The 21,916-nt window shown below is 40.1% G+C and overlaps 1 protein-coding gene across 1 annotated transcript in view; it reads left to right on the forward strand.

Annotated features, from left to right (window-relative positions):
- Positions 1-21,916, forward strand: part of MAN2C1 (mannosidase alpha class 2C member 1) — a 45,580-nt gene that overhangs the window by 5,720 nt on the left and 17,944 nt on the right. Inside the window, exons 5-16 of the mRNA XM_068275605.1 lie at positions 1,943-2,120; positions 4,014-4,203; positions 5,410-5,516; positions 7,732-7,842; positions 9,501-9,593; positions 10,460-10,576; positions 11,683-11,778; positions 12,375-12,520; positions 14,577-14,700; positions 15,955-16,076; positions 17,831-17,916; positions 18,932-19,102. Of these exons, the coding sequence (XP_068131706.1) occupies positions 1,943-2,120; positions 4,014-4,203; positions 5,410-5,516; positions 7,732-7,842; positions 9,501-9,593; positions 10,460-10,576; positions 11,683-11,778; positions 12,375-12,520; positions 14,577-14,700; positions 15,955-16,076; positions 17,831-17,916; positions 18,932-19,102 (1,541 nt within the window). The remainder of the gene's footprint in view (positions 1-1,942; positions 2,121-4,013; positions 4,204-5,409; positions 5,517-7,731; positions 7,843-9,500; positions 9,594-10,459; positions 10,577-11,682; positions 11,779-12,374; positions 12,521-14,576; positions 14,701-15,954; positions 16,077-17,830; positions 17,917-18,931; positions 19,103-21,916) is intronic.

The raw sequence follows: 21,916 nt of genomic DNA on the forward strand, positions 1-21,916 counted from the left end.
TTTGCTCCAGGCCCTTTATTCCGCTTCTGCCACATTCTTTTAAGTGAGGAACCCCTCCAGATTGACCCTCCACAGTCTGGCACTGCTCCTGATACTTTGAAACAGGTTGCTTCATACTCTTCCCAACTAGTCTGCTGCTATATGCAGAGTAATGAAGGTGGGGGGCATGGCCTGGCACAAGGAGTATGGCTGCCTGATACTACAGATCTCTCCCTAGTCTCCACTCCTCCGGGTCCTCTACTCTGCTTCTGCCGCATTCTTTTAAGCAAGGGACCCCTCCAGATTGACCTTCCACAGTCTGGCACAGTTCCTGAGCCATTGCAGCAGGTTGCTGCATACTCTTTAAATGCACCGTGCCGGTCGCACTCGTTTTTCAGCCTGCGGAACTACTTGAGTCCTTGGCGTCTGCAGCTTGACTAGGCCTCCTCTCCAAAGCTTGCTCCAGACTAGTCCTGCACACCTATAACCGACACTGATGGTTCCTAACCGCTCAAGCTGGATATTCGACTTCCAACACCTTAAAGAGAGCCCGAGGTGGGCTCATAAAATAAAAAAAAAAAAACTAGGATACCTGCCGCTAAAACTCTTGCTCTCCGCTGCTCCTGTGGGCCACTTTCACTTTCGTGTCCTCTGAGGTTGCTAATTGTGGCATGCTAATTTTCATATAGGAAGATAGCCTCTTTTTTCCTTCATCTTTTTTTTTTATTAAGACATACTGTATTGAGTTGTAAAGCAGCAGCATCTTTTGTAGTGCTGTTTAAATTGTGTATAATGCAAATACATTACATGGGGAAAACATGAGCAGTACAGGTAAGAGTTGGCTCCGCACTACTCCGTACATTCCAAAGCTAATGCAGGCTCACTCTTGAACTGAACAGCCCTCAGTAGGGGCTCTATTTTGTACTCTCAGCTTTTATTTGGGTCAATCATTTTTTTCTGGTTTTTAGGTAAATGTTGGGGGTCGGCTTATACTCAAGTATATACAGTTTTTACTTAGAACTCCACCTGCTGGTTTGCCCAGGAAGCTTTGCACAGGAAGTTTTGCCTTACATTGCTGCACTGTTGTAGAACACCTAGAACAGAACACTAAAATATAAAAGTGTTAGTTTATCATCTGTGTCTAATTAAATGCAAATGTTTACATTCTCTAAAAAAACCCCCCAAAAAACGGTTCCCAACTTGCCAAGCTCTTACTCCCAATGTGCAGCCTGGGTTTAGAAAACATATATTACAGACTGAAACTACATTGAAGAGCTAAAAACTGTCTTATAATCCATTTTGTCAGTATTTATAAAATTATTATAAAACTAAAATAATTACCAAGGGGGGAATCACACTTGGGTCTGCGGAAAACAGATGTTTTCTGAAGTTATTGCGGTGCCAGCTCAGTAGCCTGAGGCACAATGTGCTCCATAGCTACAAGAAGAATGTTAGGAAATAACCTATATTAGTCATATTTCAAATACCCATTGCATTGACTAAAGCTCTTCAAATGACGGGCTCATGTAAAGAATAATGTATGTTTAGCTAGCACAGAGGTAAGGAGAAGTGAGGTACTGAGGAATATCTGTACTAGAGAAATAGGAAACACACAGGAGAAAACGGAAGCCCTGTATAGTATATCAATTTAGATGGAAGGATACTCGCAAACCCAGGTTGCTAATTCTGCAACCATATAAGCACGTGTGTAGAAACCCATCTTTACTTGGATGAGTGTTGGATTCGGGTTGCTCTCCAAGAAAAGAGATGTATTGAGCAGTGTGCTATTTTGAGGTAAGCTTGTTTTTCTTACATTTTTATTGTTTTAAAACATTTTATCATATTAGGGATAGTCATATGATATTAGGGGTGCCTCCACCCTTTCATTAAGTAGATCTGGCTGTAGTAATATTCTCATTTTAAGCAACTGCTGAAGTAAAATGTCTTCTTTCTTTGTTTGCAGTATGAGCCTCTACATTGAGATGGCTTGCAATGGGCTTTTCGGGGCTGGTCAGGGAGGGATGATTGCACCAGATGATCCAAACAGAACATTTACTTTGCAAAAAGCTCAGCTTGCCATTTTCAACCGCAATGTGGAAGAACTGCTTCTGGATTTTGAAATTCTTTATAACATGGCTAAAGTAAGCAAACATTAACCCTTTTATCTTTGGTAACGGCAAACAGATGCCTCTCAGTACTTTTTATTTGCCATTGGTGTGATCAGAGGAAAAACAGGGCCACAGCTGGCGCAGAAAGCATAAGTCATAGGGGAGGTTCTTTTGACAGTGGGCAACAACAGGAAAGGTATAAATGGTGGAAGATAGGTGGCAGTTGGTGCACTCAAGTTTATTAAAGTGGACCTGAACTCTTGCACAGGGCAGAAGGAAAACCTATAGAAATGCATCCTGTATGTATTTAAAGAGTTTAACCTGTCTAATTCCCCCTCATCTGAGTCTAATCACAAGTTGTAATTTGGTCCCTCAGCTGTGTCAGCCGGCTGCCTCGGCAGGGTAGCTAATCTGTAAACACAGAATGTTAACAATACGTCTGCTTCCATGAAAACAGGAAGTAGATACACTGCAGATTTATTGCAGGATTTGTATCAGCTGTAACAAAGAAATGTTATTTATTTAAAGGTGATTATGCTGTTGCATATCTTTTAGAGCAAAGAGGAAGTTCTGAGTTTAGGTCCGCTTTAAGGCTGCTGTAACTAGACATTACTACTGGTTATTACAGTATATTGAACCCTTCATTCATTATGTGGACATTCCGTACAAACCAGTGTGGTGACCTTCAGCACTACTTACTATACAGCTGTCTGTGCCCTTTGGCTAATGTGAAGCACACATTTTCAGCTCAGTGGAAACAGAGAAAAAAACAGCATGAAAGTTGGCTGGTGAGGTATACTTGCAGAACGTCACATCTTGGGGGCTAGTGGGGAGAGGGCATAGGACCCCCCCAGTATGGGGTGCCCCTCAACCACAATTAACAGTTCCCTATCTCTATCTGCTGTGACGGATTCACCATTCGCACAGAAGTAAGGGCTCAGACACACTAAAAGAGCTTTTCTGAGCGCTTTTTGGCCTCCAGAGCTTTCTGAGAGCTTTTTAAAAAAAACTTTGTCACATCTATCCTTTACATAAGAGCTATGAGTAGAAGGAGTATTGCACCACTAATAGTTACAAATGGTACAACACAGAGAGATGGTTGTACTGGTGGAGTGAATTGATAAATGTTTAATTCACACAAAGTCCAATGCATATGAAGCCCTGATCTATTTTCCTGTGCTGTGCTTTGACTGTTACAAAATGTCATATGCAATATTATCACTTTACATATAAGGCTTTGATTTTACATTATCGGGAGAGCAAGCAGTCCATACGTGACCCAGAATATTGTTTACACCTGTCAAAGCTTTTTGGGTTTTCAGGGGAAGCTTTTTGGGTTTTCAGAATCTCTCATATGAGTGCTAGTAGAAAGCTGGATTGTCAGGCAACTGATATTGTTTAACACTAGGTTCACAGTGGGACGTTATCCTCCTGTGTTATAATTACTTTAGAACGCAGATTAACGCACTGTAATGTTAAGCCTATGAGACATTCACAGTACAATGTTAGTCGCGCTGTAAATGTTGCGTTATGGTAACGCACTGCTGCAGTGCGTTATCTCTAAACACACACATTAACAGATACAGAGAAGCATACTTTTCATTGCCTGTATGCTCCAATGTATCTACTCTATGCGACGGTAACGCAGCATTAATGTGCATTACCACCTTTTTTTTGTGTGTGTGTGTTGTGACTTTAATGTCACATTACAATGCAACGTCCCACTGTTAACCTAACCTCAAAGGAAATAAGTCCTCTCATTTCAGGTGTGCTTTCATAATTAATATTGGGTGCTATTATTGAAAGAAACAGATCTTTTATAAAACCACTAGAGATATGGAAGCTATATCTGGTACTTATAATCTGTAATTTGGCAAGGTTTAATGGCGTGTAACCTAAATTGCTTATTGATATTTGTTTTGCTAGCTGCTTGGTGAAGATAACCAAAGAAGCTTTCAAGCCTTGTATGTGGCCAACCAAATGGTGAACCTGTGTGATGTCAATGACTTTGCCTCCTTTGCTGCTGTACACAAGCTAGCTGCTGCGTTCTTCAGCCAAAAGAATGGAGACAGCCAGTACACCATTCACGCTATGGGGCACTGCCACATTGATTCTGGTAGGTGGTGTTTATGTTTACACTGTGCAGTCTTCATTGTACAATTTTATGACCGCTATTTAGTATCATAGTCGACAATATCGAATTTGTTTGAAACATATTCAGTCTCTTATACCTTCCGTTGTATAGAAGGGTAATAGAGAGGAGAACACAGAGGCCACAAAATAAATGTAGCTTTACTTACCTGGGGTTTCTTCCAGCCCCTAGACATCATTTATGTCCCTCACCGCAGCTCCAGTCCTCTCCCGGGTCCCACTGGCAGCCTCTAAGGATCGCTGGCCCCCCATGGGTCAGCGTAGGCGTACTTTTATTGAGCCGCTAGTGATTTGGGTGCCAGGAGAGACGAATGATGTCTCTCCCTGCTGCTGATAAACTTCCTGGTGGCGTTAAATACTATTCCCTCTCCGAGTTGTAGCAACTCGGAAGGAGATATAATTCGGGGTCTTGCAATCGCCGGATCCCCAAATTACTCTTACGTGCCCTACGCATCGTAGCATTGCTGCTATGAGGGCGCCCACCTGCGGCGCTGAGCTCTGTGCGGTGAAGTTACCTGCTCCACAGTCTACTGCCCCCAATGGGTCAACGTACTGCCCCGCTAGAGTATGGTGATCCTTAGAGGCTGCCAGAGGCACCCCAGAGAGGACCGGAGCTGTGGGGAGAAATAACTTCTAGAGACTGGACCAAGCCCCATGTAAGTAAAACTACAGTTATTTTGTGGCCCCGAAAGTCCTTTAAGGTTTTGTCATGTGAGCCTGGTTATTGAATGGTTTCTATCGTACTGTGATAAGGAAACATATCACTTTGTCAACATTTTGGTTTCTCATACAATTTTTTTTAATCTGAGGTCCTCTCTCTGGGAATGTGGTGGTGGAGGGGGCTATACAAATAAATACAGATGTGGCTTCTTGTTACTGAATGAAATGTCACATTTAAGTCATTGAGAAAAGAAAGTTGGTATTTGGGAAGGATGTAAAGTATTTTAGTAGACCATGACATTTTTTATTTTTGGTAACATTTCCATCAAAAGACTGCTTGACAGTGAGCGTCCCGATCAGTCATTTCCTCAGGACTACACAGGAAAGAAGAACTTGCAGCTGCTAATCAACCTGATAGGCTACAGTTGTATTCATTCCCCTTTGTATCATTCTTGGAGAATGGTATTGTGTTGTGGTCATCTATATCATTGTGATGTATACTCTGTTTCAGCTTGGCTGTGGCCCTATGAAGAAACCATACGGAAATGTGGTCGCAGCTGGGTAACTGCTGTAGAATTGATGAAATCTAACCCAGACTTCACTTTTACATGCTCTCAGGTAAATTTAAAGTTCTTGTTTCTTAAATCGGCACACAACAGCTGATACGTCATCTACTTGTTTTCTACTTCAGTTGTCCATCTGCATCTCACTGTTTTGGAATTCATTCCATCTAATTTATCATCAAGAAGATAAGGAGGTCCGCACTTGTCTAAATAATAGCCGCTTAATTTTTGGACATATCCACAAGAAATCCACTTAGGTCACACAGCTGACATGTTTCGAATGTTTAGTTCTTAAAGGACAACTGAGGTGACATGTTGAGATAGATATGTGGATGTACAGTTCCAAGCACACATATAACTAGGCTGTTCCTTTTTATCTTTCTCTGCATGAAAGAGCTAAACATCAGGTATGCCAGTGACAGTTTCTGTCCAGGTCGGACTGGGTCAGACTATATCATAACCCTCACTGATAAGTAATTACAGTCATAAAACACTTTCCTGTCATTAAATGGCTTCTGAGAGCAGGAGCAAGATAAAAAGGGTCAATATTTCATAGATATGAGCTCTGGTATTCTTCAATGAAGGTGTCATTGAGCACAGAAAATGAAACCGCAAAAAATTTAAAACGAGATTTAAATATAAAATAAAACTTTGGGATATCTAAGAAAAGTCATTTTTAGAAGAAGGAGGATAGATGCAATTGTTTTTCTCATCGGTTTATTTTCACCTTGGATGTCCTTTAATCATAGCTGGTTTAGACTGACATATTAGACAAATATATATGTTAAGGAGAGATGCACCACCCAGAGAAATCTTAATTAAGCAGTGTTCATAATTGTGTGTTGTTTATAATGCTTTCCAGACATGGACTGCAGCCTCTGTTCCACCCAAACCCCCCCCCCCCCCCCCAATTTGGCTGGGACTAGTCCTTTGTACGGGAAGAAGTCTTTACTATGCATGTAGAGTTTGGAACGTTTGCATAATGCGCATGTGCAGTTTGATTATTCAGGACACTGGCTGTGCTCCCGTCGGCCTCCTGTGCACAGCACGCACCATCCAATTACTGGCAGCATGTGAGGTCACACTGCGCATGTACAACAAACACTTCTTCCAGTTCACTGCTTTAACCACTTCGTGACCGGCCCCTTAAGGACCTTGGCCATCCTTTCCCTTTGTAAACAGTGATTACTGGGATTGGCTCACAGTAGTCAGGAGTGAATGAAATTGGCTTCTGACCAAGATAAGGAGCTCTGCTGTCAGCGTGACCACAGAGCGAGCGGGTGAGAGATGGGAACAGTGGGCAGAATTCAGAAGTTAAATCTATGCCCTGGCAGTATTCTGCAGGCATAAACAAGGCGTAGATTTCAACTATTCTGGTCTAAAAGCGGTTAAAGGTTTGTCACCTCAGAATTCATTTATTATTAAGTAGGCCATACACAGAGAACATTGGTTCTGGTGAGTGACAGGTATTGGTTGTAAGATTTCCCTCTGTTTGGGGAACATTTCTTGAATTTCAAATTTGTCGCTGTCCCAGAAAATTAGCAAATCTCTGTAGCCAGACTAAGGACTGGATTTTAGAAAAAGAAAAATGTTAAACTTGCCTGTTTTTATTTTAAATACCCAGTTGATTGAATTCATTTTCTAACCATACTTAAGCATTTGAAGTGAAAATGGGCAAAGTGAGAATTCCTCATTTTTATAGAATGCAAAAACGTTGTTGGGCCCCATGTAAAAGAAAAACAACGCTGCCCACACAACCTCCCACAACCACCCCGTATGTAGCTTACTTGTAAACCCTGAGCCCCCCTTAGTAAAAGCAGCTGTGCACCATGCACATACTTATGTTGCCATGGCTATGCTCTCTCCTGTTCTCTCTGCAGCGTGGCAACAGCGGTCCCCTCTAAGGCCCCAATGTCATGTACATGCACAGGGGCCTTATGGAGGGCAGCTGGTACACGCTGCAGAGTGAAGATGAGAGCAGAGTCATGGAGGTGTAAGTGTGTACGTGTTGCACTGCTGCTCTGCATGAAGCAGGAAAGAGAGTGACACCCAACCCCTCCCCCCCCCCCCCCCCCCACGCAATCTAAGACTGGATGTTTAGTATCATGAGCAAAGAGGCACAACCCTTCATAACACAGTCTAATACTGAGTGTTTTGTTTGGAGCTCAGTTTTGAGCTAATGTTACCAAGTTCCTTGTTTAAGGATTAGCATTAGTGCCAGCAGTAACTGGATTTATGTCTGTTTTTTTCTCTCTTTTTAACTTCTACAGGCCCAACAACTGGACTGGGTGAAAACTTGGTACCCTGCTTTGTATTCACAGATTAAGGAGTTTGTTAAGATTGGTCAGTTCATACCAGTTGGTGGCACATGGGTGGAGATGGTAAAATCACATTATTATTGATTGATATAGTAAAATCATCTTCTGAAGTACTTGCATCTTATTTAATATTCCAGAACAGTCACCTGTTATATACTTACACATGGTTAATATTGTATCTTGTTTTTTGTTTATGCAAACATTAACTGGTTCGCGTTCCACGTTTTTTTACCCCTTAACATTTTTGACACTTTAGCTGTGTTGCTTTCATACAGCAGTAACTTTTTAATGACTTATTACTTATATACCATCATATATATATATATATATATATATATATATATATATATATATATATATATATATATATATATATATATATATATATATATATATATATATATATATATATATATATATATATATATATATATATATATATATATATATATAATTTTTTTTTTTTTTTTTTTTTTTTTTTTTTCAGCACAATCTAGACTTTCTTTTGGGCAATATTTTTTTCCGAAAACTGTTATTTTATGGTCATTTACCATATAAAAATACAGAAAATACACATTTTTTTTCATTCTTCAACTCTCCTAATTTTCACATGACATGTCCCACAGTTATAAAACATAACATGGAATTCTTTGGCCCTCTGCAGTTAAAATGATAACCCATATGCCAACAATAAGTTAATAGGCTTGGCTGGGGTTAAAACTTAATTGGGGATTTTTTTTTAAAAACACTTTTTATTTTATTGAGACCATGTCCCTTTAATTTTTTGATTTTTTTTTTTTTGAACTTTTACAACTTTTTTTTTTGCCTAACTTGATTGAATGATTGTTGCGATTTGCTAGCAGCAATCATTCACAGGACACGGGGAACGTAGATTCTACATTCTAAAACCTACAGCACCACTAATAAGGACATAGTATCTACGTCCTGAAACAGTAAGCAGTTAAAGATACACATAGCTTGAATCGAAAAACCTAATCAAATCTAAACATTCTAGGAGCATATATGGAGAAAACTCCTTTTAGTTAAATGTCCTAAGGACATACAAGGTTAAAAAGAGCAGCAATCGTTACTTCCTTGGGGCTTCTTCCAGCCCCTAGATGACTTCTGAGTCCCTTGCCACAGCTCCGGTGCTCCCTGCTGTCCGCCCCTGAAGCTCGAAGACCTGTCAGCAGGTCGGCACTTCTGCGCATGTGCGGGTCCAAGCTCCCAACATCATCAGGCGCATACTGCACTTGCACAGTTAGTCTACACAGGTGCAGTATGTGTACGCAGCCAGCCGTGCACGCCCGCACATGTGCAAAAGTGGTGACCCACCAACGGATCGCCGAGCTTCACGGGCGGACAGCCGGGATCCCTGGAGCTGCTGCGAGACATCTAGGGGTGGAAGAAGCCCCAGGTAAGTAGTGATTGCTGCTCTTTTCCACCTTGTATGTCCTTTGAGCAACTATAACCGAGAACTTTTATACACTACATATAATTGTATAGCAAATTATTTAAACTATTATAGTGGATGTTGTACTAGAATATGCTCAGATATATTGCTCAAGAATACCAATATACCTAGTTCTGGGGTCGCTAAAATTTAGTTTTTTTTAATTCCGAGACCCATAGGGCCCGATCCAATTTACTTTTTCTCCTAAGTTTTCTCCTAGGTGATATCTTCACATTCTGCTTGCATTAAAAGTTTTATTTTTTCACAGGATGGAAACCTTCCCAGTGGCGAGTCAATGGTGCGCCAGTTTCTGCAGGGTCAATACTTCTTCCAAGAGGAGTTTGGCAAGATGTGCTCTGAGGTTAGAATCGTGTTATAGAAAAGTGGCATTAGTATGTACAAGTGCTAGCCCTGATGGCGCCGTCAAATGCACACGCTTTTGCACTTAAGTTAAGCTAGGCGTACAAGGGTCAATTATGACCTAATATGCCAAGTCAGTTGATCCCACTTCAATCAGATAGCCAGTGATTCCTACACTACACCGTACACAACATCTTGATAGATTTCTGCAGTGCTCTATTGAGCATGAATCAAACCAGAAGCATTGCACTGCTGTGTGACCATCGATCACCCACCTCTTCTACCCTGTCCACCTCACACCAAGATTTTCCAACATGTCCAATCACACTTTCAATCAATAAACTGCCAACAATTGAGAGAAAGTGAATCAGTCGGATATGTTAGGGGAGCTACTAGCGTGTGGTCCAGTATTAGTCATGGAGAGAATCTGAAGACATAACAACAAAAGTTGTTTAGGTGATACCTTTAATGACTAACTGTACAAGATTTTTCTGCAAGCTTTTCAAAACTTTAAGTTTCTTCTTCAGGCATGTTTCAGAACTGGGTCAGAACCATACCATATATTAGGGGCAATAGATATCTGGCAGGTTCAATCAAAGTGATCGAGTCAGACAGAAAAATTGATTTGTGTGTCCCTAACTTTACATGAATTGTCAAGTTTTATAAATAAAAGCAAACTAACTGCCTGACTCAAATTAATCCCTAAATGGACTCCTTACAACATTTAATCTGATTACAGATCTAGTGTGTGGTAAACTGTTACCCACACCTCCTCTAGCTTTTTGAAGTATTAAATGTACAAAGTGTTTTCTGCATTTTAGTTTTATACTTCTTCTGTGATGAGATATGTGTGTTTGACCTCCTCAGTTCTGGTTACCGGACACATTTGGATATTCAGCTCAGCTGCCTCAGTTGATGAATGGCTGTGGGATCCATCGGTTCCTCACTCAGAAGCTCAGCTGGAGTCTGGTCAATGCCTTTCCAGTAAGTCAGAATGGCAACTTTATTCGTCAAACATATACAATTATTTACTCCTTTGTTGGTGTAAAAAGTTTATGCTGTATTTTTAATTGGTCTGCATTAAATCTGAAGAACAAGCTGTTTATATTTCTATAGCTAGAGCAAAGTCTTTTTAATTTTTATGTTGATGTTGTCGGCTACAGAAGGAGAGGTAGTATTATTATTATGTTATTTATAAAGATAACATATTATGCAGCTCTTTGGAATAGATAGGGGAGACATTATAACATTAACCACTTGTCGGTCCAGGTACAGTATTAGCTCCAGTGGTCAAGATATAAGTACCTCAGCGCGATCTCCACTGCGTACACTCCCGCACGCTCCTGTGTGCATTCTCATTGCTGGCGGTTAGTACACTGATCAGTGAATGGGAAAACATGTTCCCAATCACTGATCAAAGTGTCTGTGATCAATGATCACCGGCATCAATGAGATGGTTTTGTTGGCTGAAGACATAAATATGCATCTCTTGGGGGTATTAAATGTACATTGACATATGTTGGCGCTTTATAAATACAATGAATAAATACAGTAAATTGACAGTACAAGTATGGCAACCTTGTACGTGCTTAGGGAGCTCACACATTGGTAACAATGTTATTACCATACAAGACAAAAAAACCATGAGCCTGGTAACTATTATTATAAACTATTATGATACATTTTAGCTCCATCTGAGTCCCTGTTTGTAACTGGTGTTCTGTGCTGTGCAGCAATTAAAGACATGCATGTGCACAGCCAACCTGTCAGGCATTTATGTTTTTAAACATGAATATCTTATCAAGAATTGTCTAATTTAAATGAAATATTTTCTCAATGTTGTCCTTATACAGCATATAGTGCTGACACCTTTCCTACAGTGCTTTACATTACTAAGTGTCCTTCACTGAGGCTTGCATTTTAATGCTCCTACAATAGTCTACAGACAATCTGAGGAGAGGCCTGTAAACCCACGTGTAAACCTTCAGCATTGGATTATGGAGAGACATAATGTTAGATTTGTAGTGTTATGAACATACATGTTTTTTATGTGCAATAGTGCTTATATGCCCCTCTCAATTTGTTTGCAGCATCACACCTTTCACTGGGCTGGTATTGATGGCTCAAAGGTCCTCGCTCATTTCCCTCCAGGAGATTCTTATGGAATGAAGGGCACCGTGGAAGAGGTGAGAGATTGCATATATGTCATTGTTCATAATATATTTTTATAAAGACATCCAAAGTGGTACATAATAAAAACAAATGTAATCCTCTACATACTAGTATTGGCAGATGCCATATGAAGTAACTTACCTACTCGCCCATAATACCTTACTATTTTACAACTCCGCCCCCTTCCCCTGGGCAATACACAGAAGTTGCAGCATTGCACTGTGGGGTATTTTTCTCAAATGGAAACCCACTATCATGCTGGAATTATTTTTATTTATTTTAGCCTAATTAAAGCACATTGTGGTTATAGTTTTCAAATCAGTTAAACATCAATCAGGCTTTGAGATCAGGCTTGTGAACATTGTATACAAATAACTGATCCAAGTTCAGAAAAGTACAGACCTCTATATCCACTGGTCTCACTAATAAAGAACTTATTCAGATAGTCAACTAATACTTAATAATGTTTTAATACAGTTAGAAAGTGAAAGGCCTGTTTGAAAACTTGTTATGTAGACAAAAATGTTAGTAGTAATCCAGAATGAATTACTGGATTTACAAGCTTTAAGTTTATGTTTAATTTACTGTCCTGCGTGTGACAATTTTTCAGATGCTGAAAACAGTGAGAAACAATAGAGATAAAGGTCGAGTGAATTCTGGGATTGCACTCTTTGGGTTTGGTGATGGAGGTGGTGGTCCAACGGAAAACATGTTGGGAAGATTTCGAAGGATGAGGGATACAGATGGACTGCCCAGGTCAGAATGACACAACAAGAAAACTATAAGGCTTACTTGTTCTTTTTATTTTTTGTAGACATATCCCACAGTGCTTTTCAGCGAACTTAAATCATTCACCTCAGTCTCTGGCTTTATCAGTGTAATTACCTGCTGTCGTCATACAGACCTACACATAATGGGCAGTTAGTGAATACTTCTACCAGAACATTTTAGGAAAATTAGAGCACTCGTAGTTTTCCTTTTACTAGCACATATAGTGCCACAATGGAAATCCTGAGTAAAACCAAACCACAGCAAAACAAGACTGTAAACCATTTGTTTACCATGCTGTCACAATTTATTTTACCCAAATCCTCTTGTAATGACTAATATCGTGTAGTTTACAAATTAGATCTACAGGGTTTCTGAAAAAAAAAATGTTTTATCGGTTTCTTGGGACTGACCTTAACCACTTCAATCCCAAGTGTTTTTTTCCCTAATGGACCAGAGGAATTTACACCTGTCAGTGCTCCTCCCTTTTATTCACCAATAACTTTATTACTACTTATCACAACCAACTGATTTATACCTTGTTTTTTTTGCCACCAATTGGGCTTTCTTTAGGTAGTACACTTTGCTAAGATTTATTTTATTCTAAATGCATTTTAATGGGAATAATACAAACAAATTGATAAAAATCATTATTTCTTAGTTTTCAGCCATTATAGTTTTAAAATAAAACATACTACCATAATTAAGACCCACATATTTTATTTGCCCATTTGTCCCTGTTAATTATGTCTCTATCACAATGTATGGCGACAATATTTTGTTTGCAAATATAGGTGTAATTTTTCTGGTCTTTTTTGTGCCTGGTCCATAATTACAAGCCCTTAGGCAGTAAAATAACGGTAGTATACCCTCATGGCATACATATTAAAAAAAAGTTGAGTCCCTAAGGCAACTATTTAATTTTTTTAAACTGATCGGGGTCATGTTCATTTATTTCAAGCACTGGGATTCGTTAGGGGAACGTTTGTTTCCCTTTCCCAATCACGGATCTCCATATCACGACGGCACGAGCGGCAGGGGACGCATGCACGGTGGCAGCGGCAAGCAACACATTAAAACATCCTGGAGCCATTAAGAGGCTCCTGCAGGACATTTTAATGCGGGGCCTTGTTGCTAAGTGGTTAAAGAGGAACTGTAGTGAAAATAACATAATGAATAAAATTGCCTATTGTTTACAATATTCATTTATAGAATATTTAGTCAGTGTTTGCAAATTGTAAAATCTTTCCTCTCCCTGATTCACATTCTTAAATTTATTACTGGTTGTGACAGCTTTAGTTTTGCCAGGTGATCTGTGCAGAATGTGCATTACTGGGAGTTCTATGCACACAGGGAGATATTGTTTGCTTGGCAGTTGGAAAAAGCATTATTTCCCACAATGCAATGAGGTTCACAGACATGTCCATGGTCATGACATCACACAGTGGGAGGGGTTTCACCACAATATCAGTCATACAGGCCTCCCTGATGGTCTATTTGAGAAAAGGTAAAGATTTCTCATAGGAAAGCGGGCATTGGCTACTGATTGGGATGAAGTTCAATCCTTGGTTAAAGTTCCTCTTTAAAAACACCTGCTTACATTCAAACTGACCACTAAGCAACTTTAGGTTAATAAAAAAATGCAGCACCCCTGAAACAAACCACTGCAGTTTGTATATTCCCCATATTTCTATATGGTTTAGGTGTGTAGAATAGATAGAAAATAGGGGCTATCTTTGCTTGTTCCTCAGCATGTTATACTTACCTTTTGGCAGGATAGGTACATGTTGTTCATCAAACATGCTGATTTACAGACAGGGATACCAGGTTTTACAGATTGAGCAAAATTATTCTACCCATCAGTTTTAGGATACTAGAAAACCTTGACAGCTGCAGAAACTGAAGCATAATAGGTAATATTCTGTATTAATCAACTGAAATAGCACCACAATTAGAAACTATTTAAAAGATCCTCACTAACTATAGCCCACTTACACATGTAGCCATGCATTGTTTTTGTATTCTGTTTCCCTTTGTATTGCAGGGTTCAGATGTCTACCCCTGACAAGTTTTTTGCTGCATTAGAGGCAGACACCGCTCAGCTCTGTACTTGGGTTGGAGAACTGTTCCTTGAGCTACATAATGGGACCTACACAACACAGGCACAGGTATTTGGTTTATATTATGCTGTTTTCTGTTGTTTTCTGTAGTGTGCCTCTCAGGTATTCATAAGCATTAGAAGATAGGATGTGATGGATCCTGATGTTTCTTTCAGAAGTTCACAGACAGCGTACATTTAAAATAGGGGTATGTTAATATCAGCTCCTAGCGGTGGCAGCTAGTTGAAATATTGATAATGTACTGCGCTTTCTAGGCATTTTCCTATTGATCTACTACCCCTAAACACATTTCTCTTTATTCCTAATCTCTAAACTTAATCCCCCCCCCCATTTTAAGACTTTAAGTTAACATTAATTACTTCCTCACCTCTCCCCATGACTCCCCATGACTGATTGTAAACAACATCACCACCACCCTATATCCTAACACTAACCCTCCTAAAAGTGCCCCGTAAAATAAATATCTGGCGTTTGGCTATTATATAGTTAGCAGAATATCGGCTGTTGCTAATGGACCTGCAGCCCGCCTGTTGTGTGACACTACTAAAAAAGGCCATCTTCTTGAGTTTATGGGCACAGTTACAGTTTTTATTACATCATTGCATTAAAACAGTATGCTGGATTAAAAAAAAATCTGATATAATGAATTGGTTGTGTAGTACGGATAATTACTAGAACATTAGTAGCAAAGAAAAATATTATCATATTTTTATTTTCAGTTATATACAGTATTTTTTGTTTTTGTTTGCATCATTCTCTAATATTTGCAGTTTACACACTACTCCGCATTCTAAATGATTTTACAGAGCAGGCTAGTGAACTTCTGAACTGTCCTCTGCAGGAAAAAAAAACAATACAGTGCCATACACTTGAGATACTTCAGAAGACAGAGACTCTGCGACTTTGAAAGTCGTGGAGCTCAATGGGTCTTTTGCATAGATAACAACTCGAGTTCCTTAACTCTTCCTGTACTGGAAACAATATTAGACATATGTCTCTGCTCCTAATGTTTTATTTCTTAGCTGTACAACACATATAAATAATTAAATCATAATTATTTTTTGCTTCAGTGTCTCTTAAAGCAAATAGTTCAGAGCGAGCTTTAAAAATTCACATTTTAGAAAAGCTGAAGTGAAAGGTCTAATCTAACAAAGCCCGATGGCTGTGTTGTTTCTGGTTACTATGTAGAAGAGCTCTGTTTTTGTTGTAATACTGCATGTATGCTAAGGTCACCAGAATCCTTTAGTGTATTGTCTTGCAAAAAACGTTCTTCTACTTATATAATGCCATTTCCTGTTATAGATAAAGAAGGGGAATAGGCAGTGTGAGCAGTTACTGCACAATGTAGAGTTCCTCAGCTCTCTGGTTCTGGCACAGGATGAGAGTTTCAGCTACCCTTCTTCCAAGCTTCAGCATCTATGGAGGTATGATGAATGATTTTCTCTTTTCAGTTTCTGGACACTTACTTTACATAGTGGGGTCATGCTACATATATTGTCTGGATGCAGTTCTGAAAACAAGAAATTGCTGCTACTTTAAGTAGACTAACATTGCATGTAATATCAACAAAAGTGAAAACCTACAATATGTGATGAGATTAAATAAAACCTGAATACGATACATCTGTAACTTAATGTTCTGCAGAATACCTCCATGAAAGGTCCTATGTGGGTCTGATTTTAGACTATGACACCGTGAAAAAAATATTTTTTTTTTTTTCCTGTCGTGAATTTCTAAATACTTACAGATTGGAACAAAAGATCAGATCACTTAAAGAGGAACTCCAGGGAAAATAATGTAATAAAAAAAAGTTATAATTATGTATAAATGATTTAGTCAGTGTTTGCCCATTGTAAAATCTTCCCCTGATTTACATTCTGACATTTATCACATGGTGACATTTATACTGCTGGCAGGCGATGTCTGTGGAAGGAGATGCTGCTTGCTTTTTTGGCAGTTGGAAACAGCTGTTATTTCCCACAATGCAACAAGGCCTGACATGACACTGTGGGAGTAGTTTCACCACAATATCAGCCATACAGAGCCCCCTGATGATCCATTAGTGTAAATATTTCTAACGGGAAAGGGGGTATCAGATACTGATTAGGATGAAGTTCAGTTCTTAGTTACGGTTTCTCTTTAACTGTCATGCCATATCTAGAAGAATGTAGAGTTGAACCTATAACAATAGAAATGTGAGAGCCTTCCTTGTTGATCTTGTACTTGAGGTTACAAACTCCAAGAGTTTCATGCCCATTTACTCACTGGCTCAAGTATGCTGGGCATGTAATCCTCCAGTACAGCTGCCACTGACCACCCTACTGGTATCTTATTCCAAACGTGTAGCGTGTTAGGGCTTGTTCACACTTTGAGCTTTTTTTTTTTTTTTTAAATCGCTAGCGTTCTTAAAAGTAGTCTAAAAGCACTTGTGTAATGAAAGCCAATGTAAGTGTTTTCACATGAGTGATGAGCTTTCTTTCCAATCACAAACACGGGTCCTGCACCATTTTCTGAGCGTTTGCGCTTCAATGCAAGGTGTAGGAAAATCGCAGATCGCTTTAAAAGCGCTTAGAACAGTGGTTTTGCGAGCCACAAGACATTTAGTTCCAAGTCAAAGAGTGCACTTCCTGTTTGTCTGCACACAGAAAATCGCAATTCACAAAACAAAAATGCTTACAAAATTGCTTGCAAAAAAATGCAAATCGCACAAAAACCGCTGGTAATCGCTTCATCGCTTACCATTTTTAGTGTGAACTAGGCTTTACTGCTCATCCAGTATAAATCCAACTCTGAGCCAGTTGTGCCTTCAACATTTCAAGACTATTTATGGTAGCATCCTGAAATGTCACAGTTTATATACCACCCGGGGTAAGTCACCCATGAAATAACAAGACAAAAATCATCTTCTAGAATTTTACAGTCAGTAACGGCTCACATATTTTCAGGATCCTTTCAGCTGTGAAATTGACGCTGTCGTTTTTTTAAGTGTTAACATTTTATAAAGTGTATGTATGTTTCTGGTATTTTTTTGGAAGATTAGGTTCTCTGATCCTCAGACCTATAGACACTACCCATTAACATGTTTTCAATACTATTTTGCTGAGCTCATAAACCTATACAATGATATGTAATTTACTTATCCATTATTTACGCCATCTGTACTTGTTTTCCTCTGAAGATTACTGCTATTGAATCAGTTTCATGATGTTCTACCAGGGAGCTGTATCCAGCAAGTAGTGAAAGATGCAATGAGGTATTATGAAGGTAAATCAATCTATCATTTCCTTAAATAGACCAAAGAGAAATGTAAATCGGTTGTAGGCACGATCCAATTCACGTTATCTCCTAAGTCTTCTCCTAGGTGATATTTCACATTTTAGGAATAAAATGTCTTTTAAGCAGAGCGCTGAGAAGTTATTTTAAACAATGAATATTATCTCCTAGGTAACTTAGGAGTAAAAGTGAATAGGCCCTGTGTGTTTTTATTTCACTAATTTTATCTAACTTTTTTTGATAAATAATAGTGTTGAGAGACAGTTGGGAGATGTTAAAAATGAAGCCAGCAAATCATGTAACTCAGCTCCAACTTATTTGAATCGGGCAGCTATAATCCTTGATTTACTAATTCTGGTTTCTGCCCCCTGTGTGGGACTAATTAGCATGTTAAGATAATTTTTGGTTCGCCACTATTGAGTAGCAGTGTAGTTGTTTGAAGACCACCTTGCCTATAATGTTGGACAAGGGAGTGGAAGGATAATTTACTGCTTCCTTTTGTAAGATAGTTGTGGACCATGTGAGGTGGTGTTGCTCAGAAGGCCCTATGTTCCAAGACTCTGAGTTACCCTGGAAACACCAGCCTCATCTAATGAAGGTGAAAGATGTGAACGCATGTCTTCCCTAATGCTGGGGATACACGGTACGTTTCTGTACCGTGTATCGAGCAGCTGATCCGGCCAGCTGATAATATTCAGCTGGTCCGATCACGCTGCTCAGCCCCCGCCCGCTCGATCCCCGCCGGCGGACAATGGTAGGAAATCGAGCAGCTGATAACGACCGCGGGGACGAGCGGTAATCAATCCGCGCGGATGAGCGGGGACGCGGCGGGGGTCGACCCGTGTATTCCCAGCATAAGTCACTTTGGATAGGGTATACAATCAATCTATGACCATCAGCTGTCTTATCTTCTGTGTGCTTCTAGCAATAAAGGATAAAATATGAAGTTCTGTCTAAGGTTATTTACTGTTACAATTATTATATTATAAATGTTGTTTCTCAACAGAAATCCGAGTAGGAGGAACTAGACTCCTTGAGGAAGTCATACAGTCCCTGTTCAGAACATCATCTCAGTCCCTTCCAACACCCAGCCCATCTGTGGCAGTCGTAAACACCTTGCCATGGGAACGCACTGAGGTTATTTCATTACCAGGGGCATCTGCAGAGCAGAACTTAGGTAAAATCCTTTCCTTTAATATAGATATGAGTTTTCTATTTATTCATGACTTGAAATCTCTTTATCTGCATCATTATGCTTGTCCAATCTTAAAGTATTAACTCCAGATGGAGGAAAAGTAAAAGAACCCTGAATAGCCACTTTGTCCTCCTTGACGTATAAAAATGTCAAGGAGGACATGCGCGCTTCCGCGGCCGATCGCGCACGTGCACGCGCACTCCCGGCCGCGGATTCGGTAGCCCAGGAATCAATGAATCGGGCTATGGTGCCCGATCACTGATTCCTCTCCCCCGCAGAAAAAGCGACAGCTTCTTCTGATTCTATGTCCCTCTAAGCGTACATTGTACGCTTAGAGTGACGTCATGTAAACAAACTGAAGGTTGCCATCTTGTGGCCAAAGAGTAAATCTACATCTAAAAGTAAAAAAAAATGACACTACACAAATTATTCCCTAAATAAAACACTATTTAAATCCCACCCTCCCAAAAATACCCACATAAAATGTTTAATAAAAAAACCAAAAACATAGCAATAAAAAAAAAAAAAACACATAAATATTTACCTAAGGGTCTAAACTATTTAAATATCTATGTAAAGATGAAATATTTCAATTTTTTTTTTATAAGCTTGTAAATAGAGATGTGGCGAACGGTTCCCGAACCGTTCGCCGGCGAACATCTCTAAATTCATGGGCCTCTTACTACTTCCGGGTCGCAATGACCCGGAGTAGTACGCCTGCGCTGCCCGGCGGAGCGCGTCCTAGATCGCGCTCCCGTTGCCGGGCACTCTCTGCGCATGTGCGTGACGTCATGAGTGACGTCACGCTCATGCGCAGAGAGCGCCCGGCAACAGGAGCGCGATCTAGGACGCGCTCCGCCGGGCAGCGCAGGCGTACTACTCCGGGTCATTGCGACCCGGAAGTAGTAAGAGGCCCAGAGAGGTTCGCCAGGCGAACTGTTCGGCCCAACTCTACTTGTAAATAGTGATGGATGCAAAACGGAAAAAATGCTCTTTTATTTCCAAATAAAATATTGTCACCATACATTGTGATAGGGACATAATTTAAACGGTGAAATAACGGTGACAAATGGGCAATTACAATACGTGGGTTTTAATTATGGAGACATGATTTATTTTAAAACTATAATGGCCGAAACCTGAGAAATAATGAATTTTTTCAGTTTTTTTCTTATTCTTACTGTTAAAATGCATTTACAGTAAGGTAGCCCTTAGCAAAATGTACCCCCCAAAGAAAGCCTAATTGGTGGCGGAAAAAACAAGATATAGATCAGTTCATTGTGATAAGTAGTGATAAAGTTATAGGCGAATGAATGGGAGGTGAACATTGCTCGAATCCATAAAGTGAAAACGACTGAGGGCTTAAAGGGACACTGTAGGGGGGTCAGGGGAAAATGAGTTGAAGTTACCCAGGACTTCTAATGGTCCCCCACAGGCATCCTGTGCCCGTGCAGCCACTCATCGATACCCCGGCCCCGCCTCCGGTTCACTTCTGGAATTTCAGACTTTAAAGTCTGAAAACCACTGCGCCTGCGTTGCTGTGTCCTCGATCCCGCTGATGGCACCAGGAGCGTACTGCGCAGGCCCAGTATGGTCTGTGTCTGTGCCGTGCACTCCTGGTGACATCAGGGGAAGTGAGGACACTGCAACGCAGGCGCAGTGGTTTTCAGACTTTAAAGTCTAAAATTCCAGAAGTGAACCGGAGGCGGGGCCGGAGCATCGGTGAGTGGCTGCACAGGCACAGAATGCCTGCGGGGGACCATTAGAAGCCCCGGGTAACTTCAACTGTTTTTCCCCTGACCCCTACAGTATCCCTTTAAGTGGATAGAGTGTAAATAAAAGCAGATAGTCCAATGACTGACTGTAAATGAGAACATATGGTGTCCCAAACATTGTTACAAAATGCTGTATGCAAATACTCAGTACAAATCAAAACGGCAAACTATGACAAAACACTCAAGAAATCATTGATGAAGCCAAGATCCATTTCTATTAAACATATAAAACTTAAATATTTTGTATTGACTAGGCATGCACAAACTGTAGCTGTAGTGCTGACCACAAAATAATCATTCAGGGCTGGTGCACACCAAAACCCGCTAGCAGATCCGCAAAATGCTAGCAGATTTTTAAACGCTTTTTTTTATTTTTATGAGGCGTTTTGCTAGCGTTTTGCGGATTGCTGCTGCGGTTTTCAGTATAGTAGATTTCATATATTGTTACAGTAAAGCTGTTACTGAACAGCTTCTGTAACAAAAACGCCTGCAAAACCGATCTGAACAGGCGTTTTTCAGAGCGGTTTGCGTTTTTCCTATACTTAACATTGGGGCAGAAATGCATCCGAAATCCAAAAAATGCCTCACCCAGGCATTTTTCGTTTCTGCAAAACGCCTGCCGCTGTGGTGTGCACCACCCTATTGAGATACATTGACCAAGCAGATCCGCAGCCGCAAGCGGATCTGAAAACGCGGAAAAAGCCGCTCGGTGTGCACCAGCCCTCATATAGGAAGAAGGTGGGTGGGGTCAGGTGATCTGCTCTATGCTGTGGAAGCAACTCCTCCTATTGTGACAGAAGAGCTATAGGACCAAGCCGGGTCCCAGCCAACCATGAATTTTAAATATACTTATAGCAAAAAGGACAGACATGCAAGAAAAGCCAGACATGCAGAGACACTTTGTGCATTTTTAATTAATGCAATTATAGTACATGATTTTAAAAAATGGCATTTTGAACTAATACTTTATACACTGTTGACATTGCTTGATATACTATACAGTATTTTTTGTTTGTTTTTT

This window comes from Hyperolius riggenbachi, chromosome 3 (genome assembly GCF_040937935.1).
Source record: "Hyperolius riggenbachi isolate aHypRig1 chromosome 3, aHypRig1.pri, whole genome shotgun sequence".
NCBI classification, from domain to species: domain Eukaryota; kingdom Metazoa; phylum Chordata; class Amphibia; order Anura; family Hyperoliidae; genus Hyperolius; species Hyperolius riggenbachi.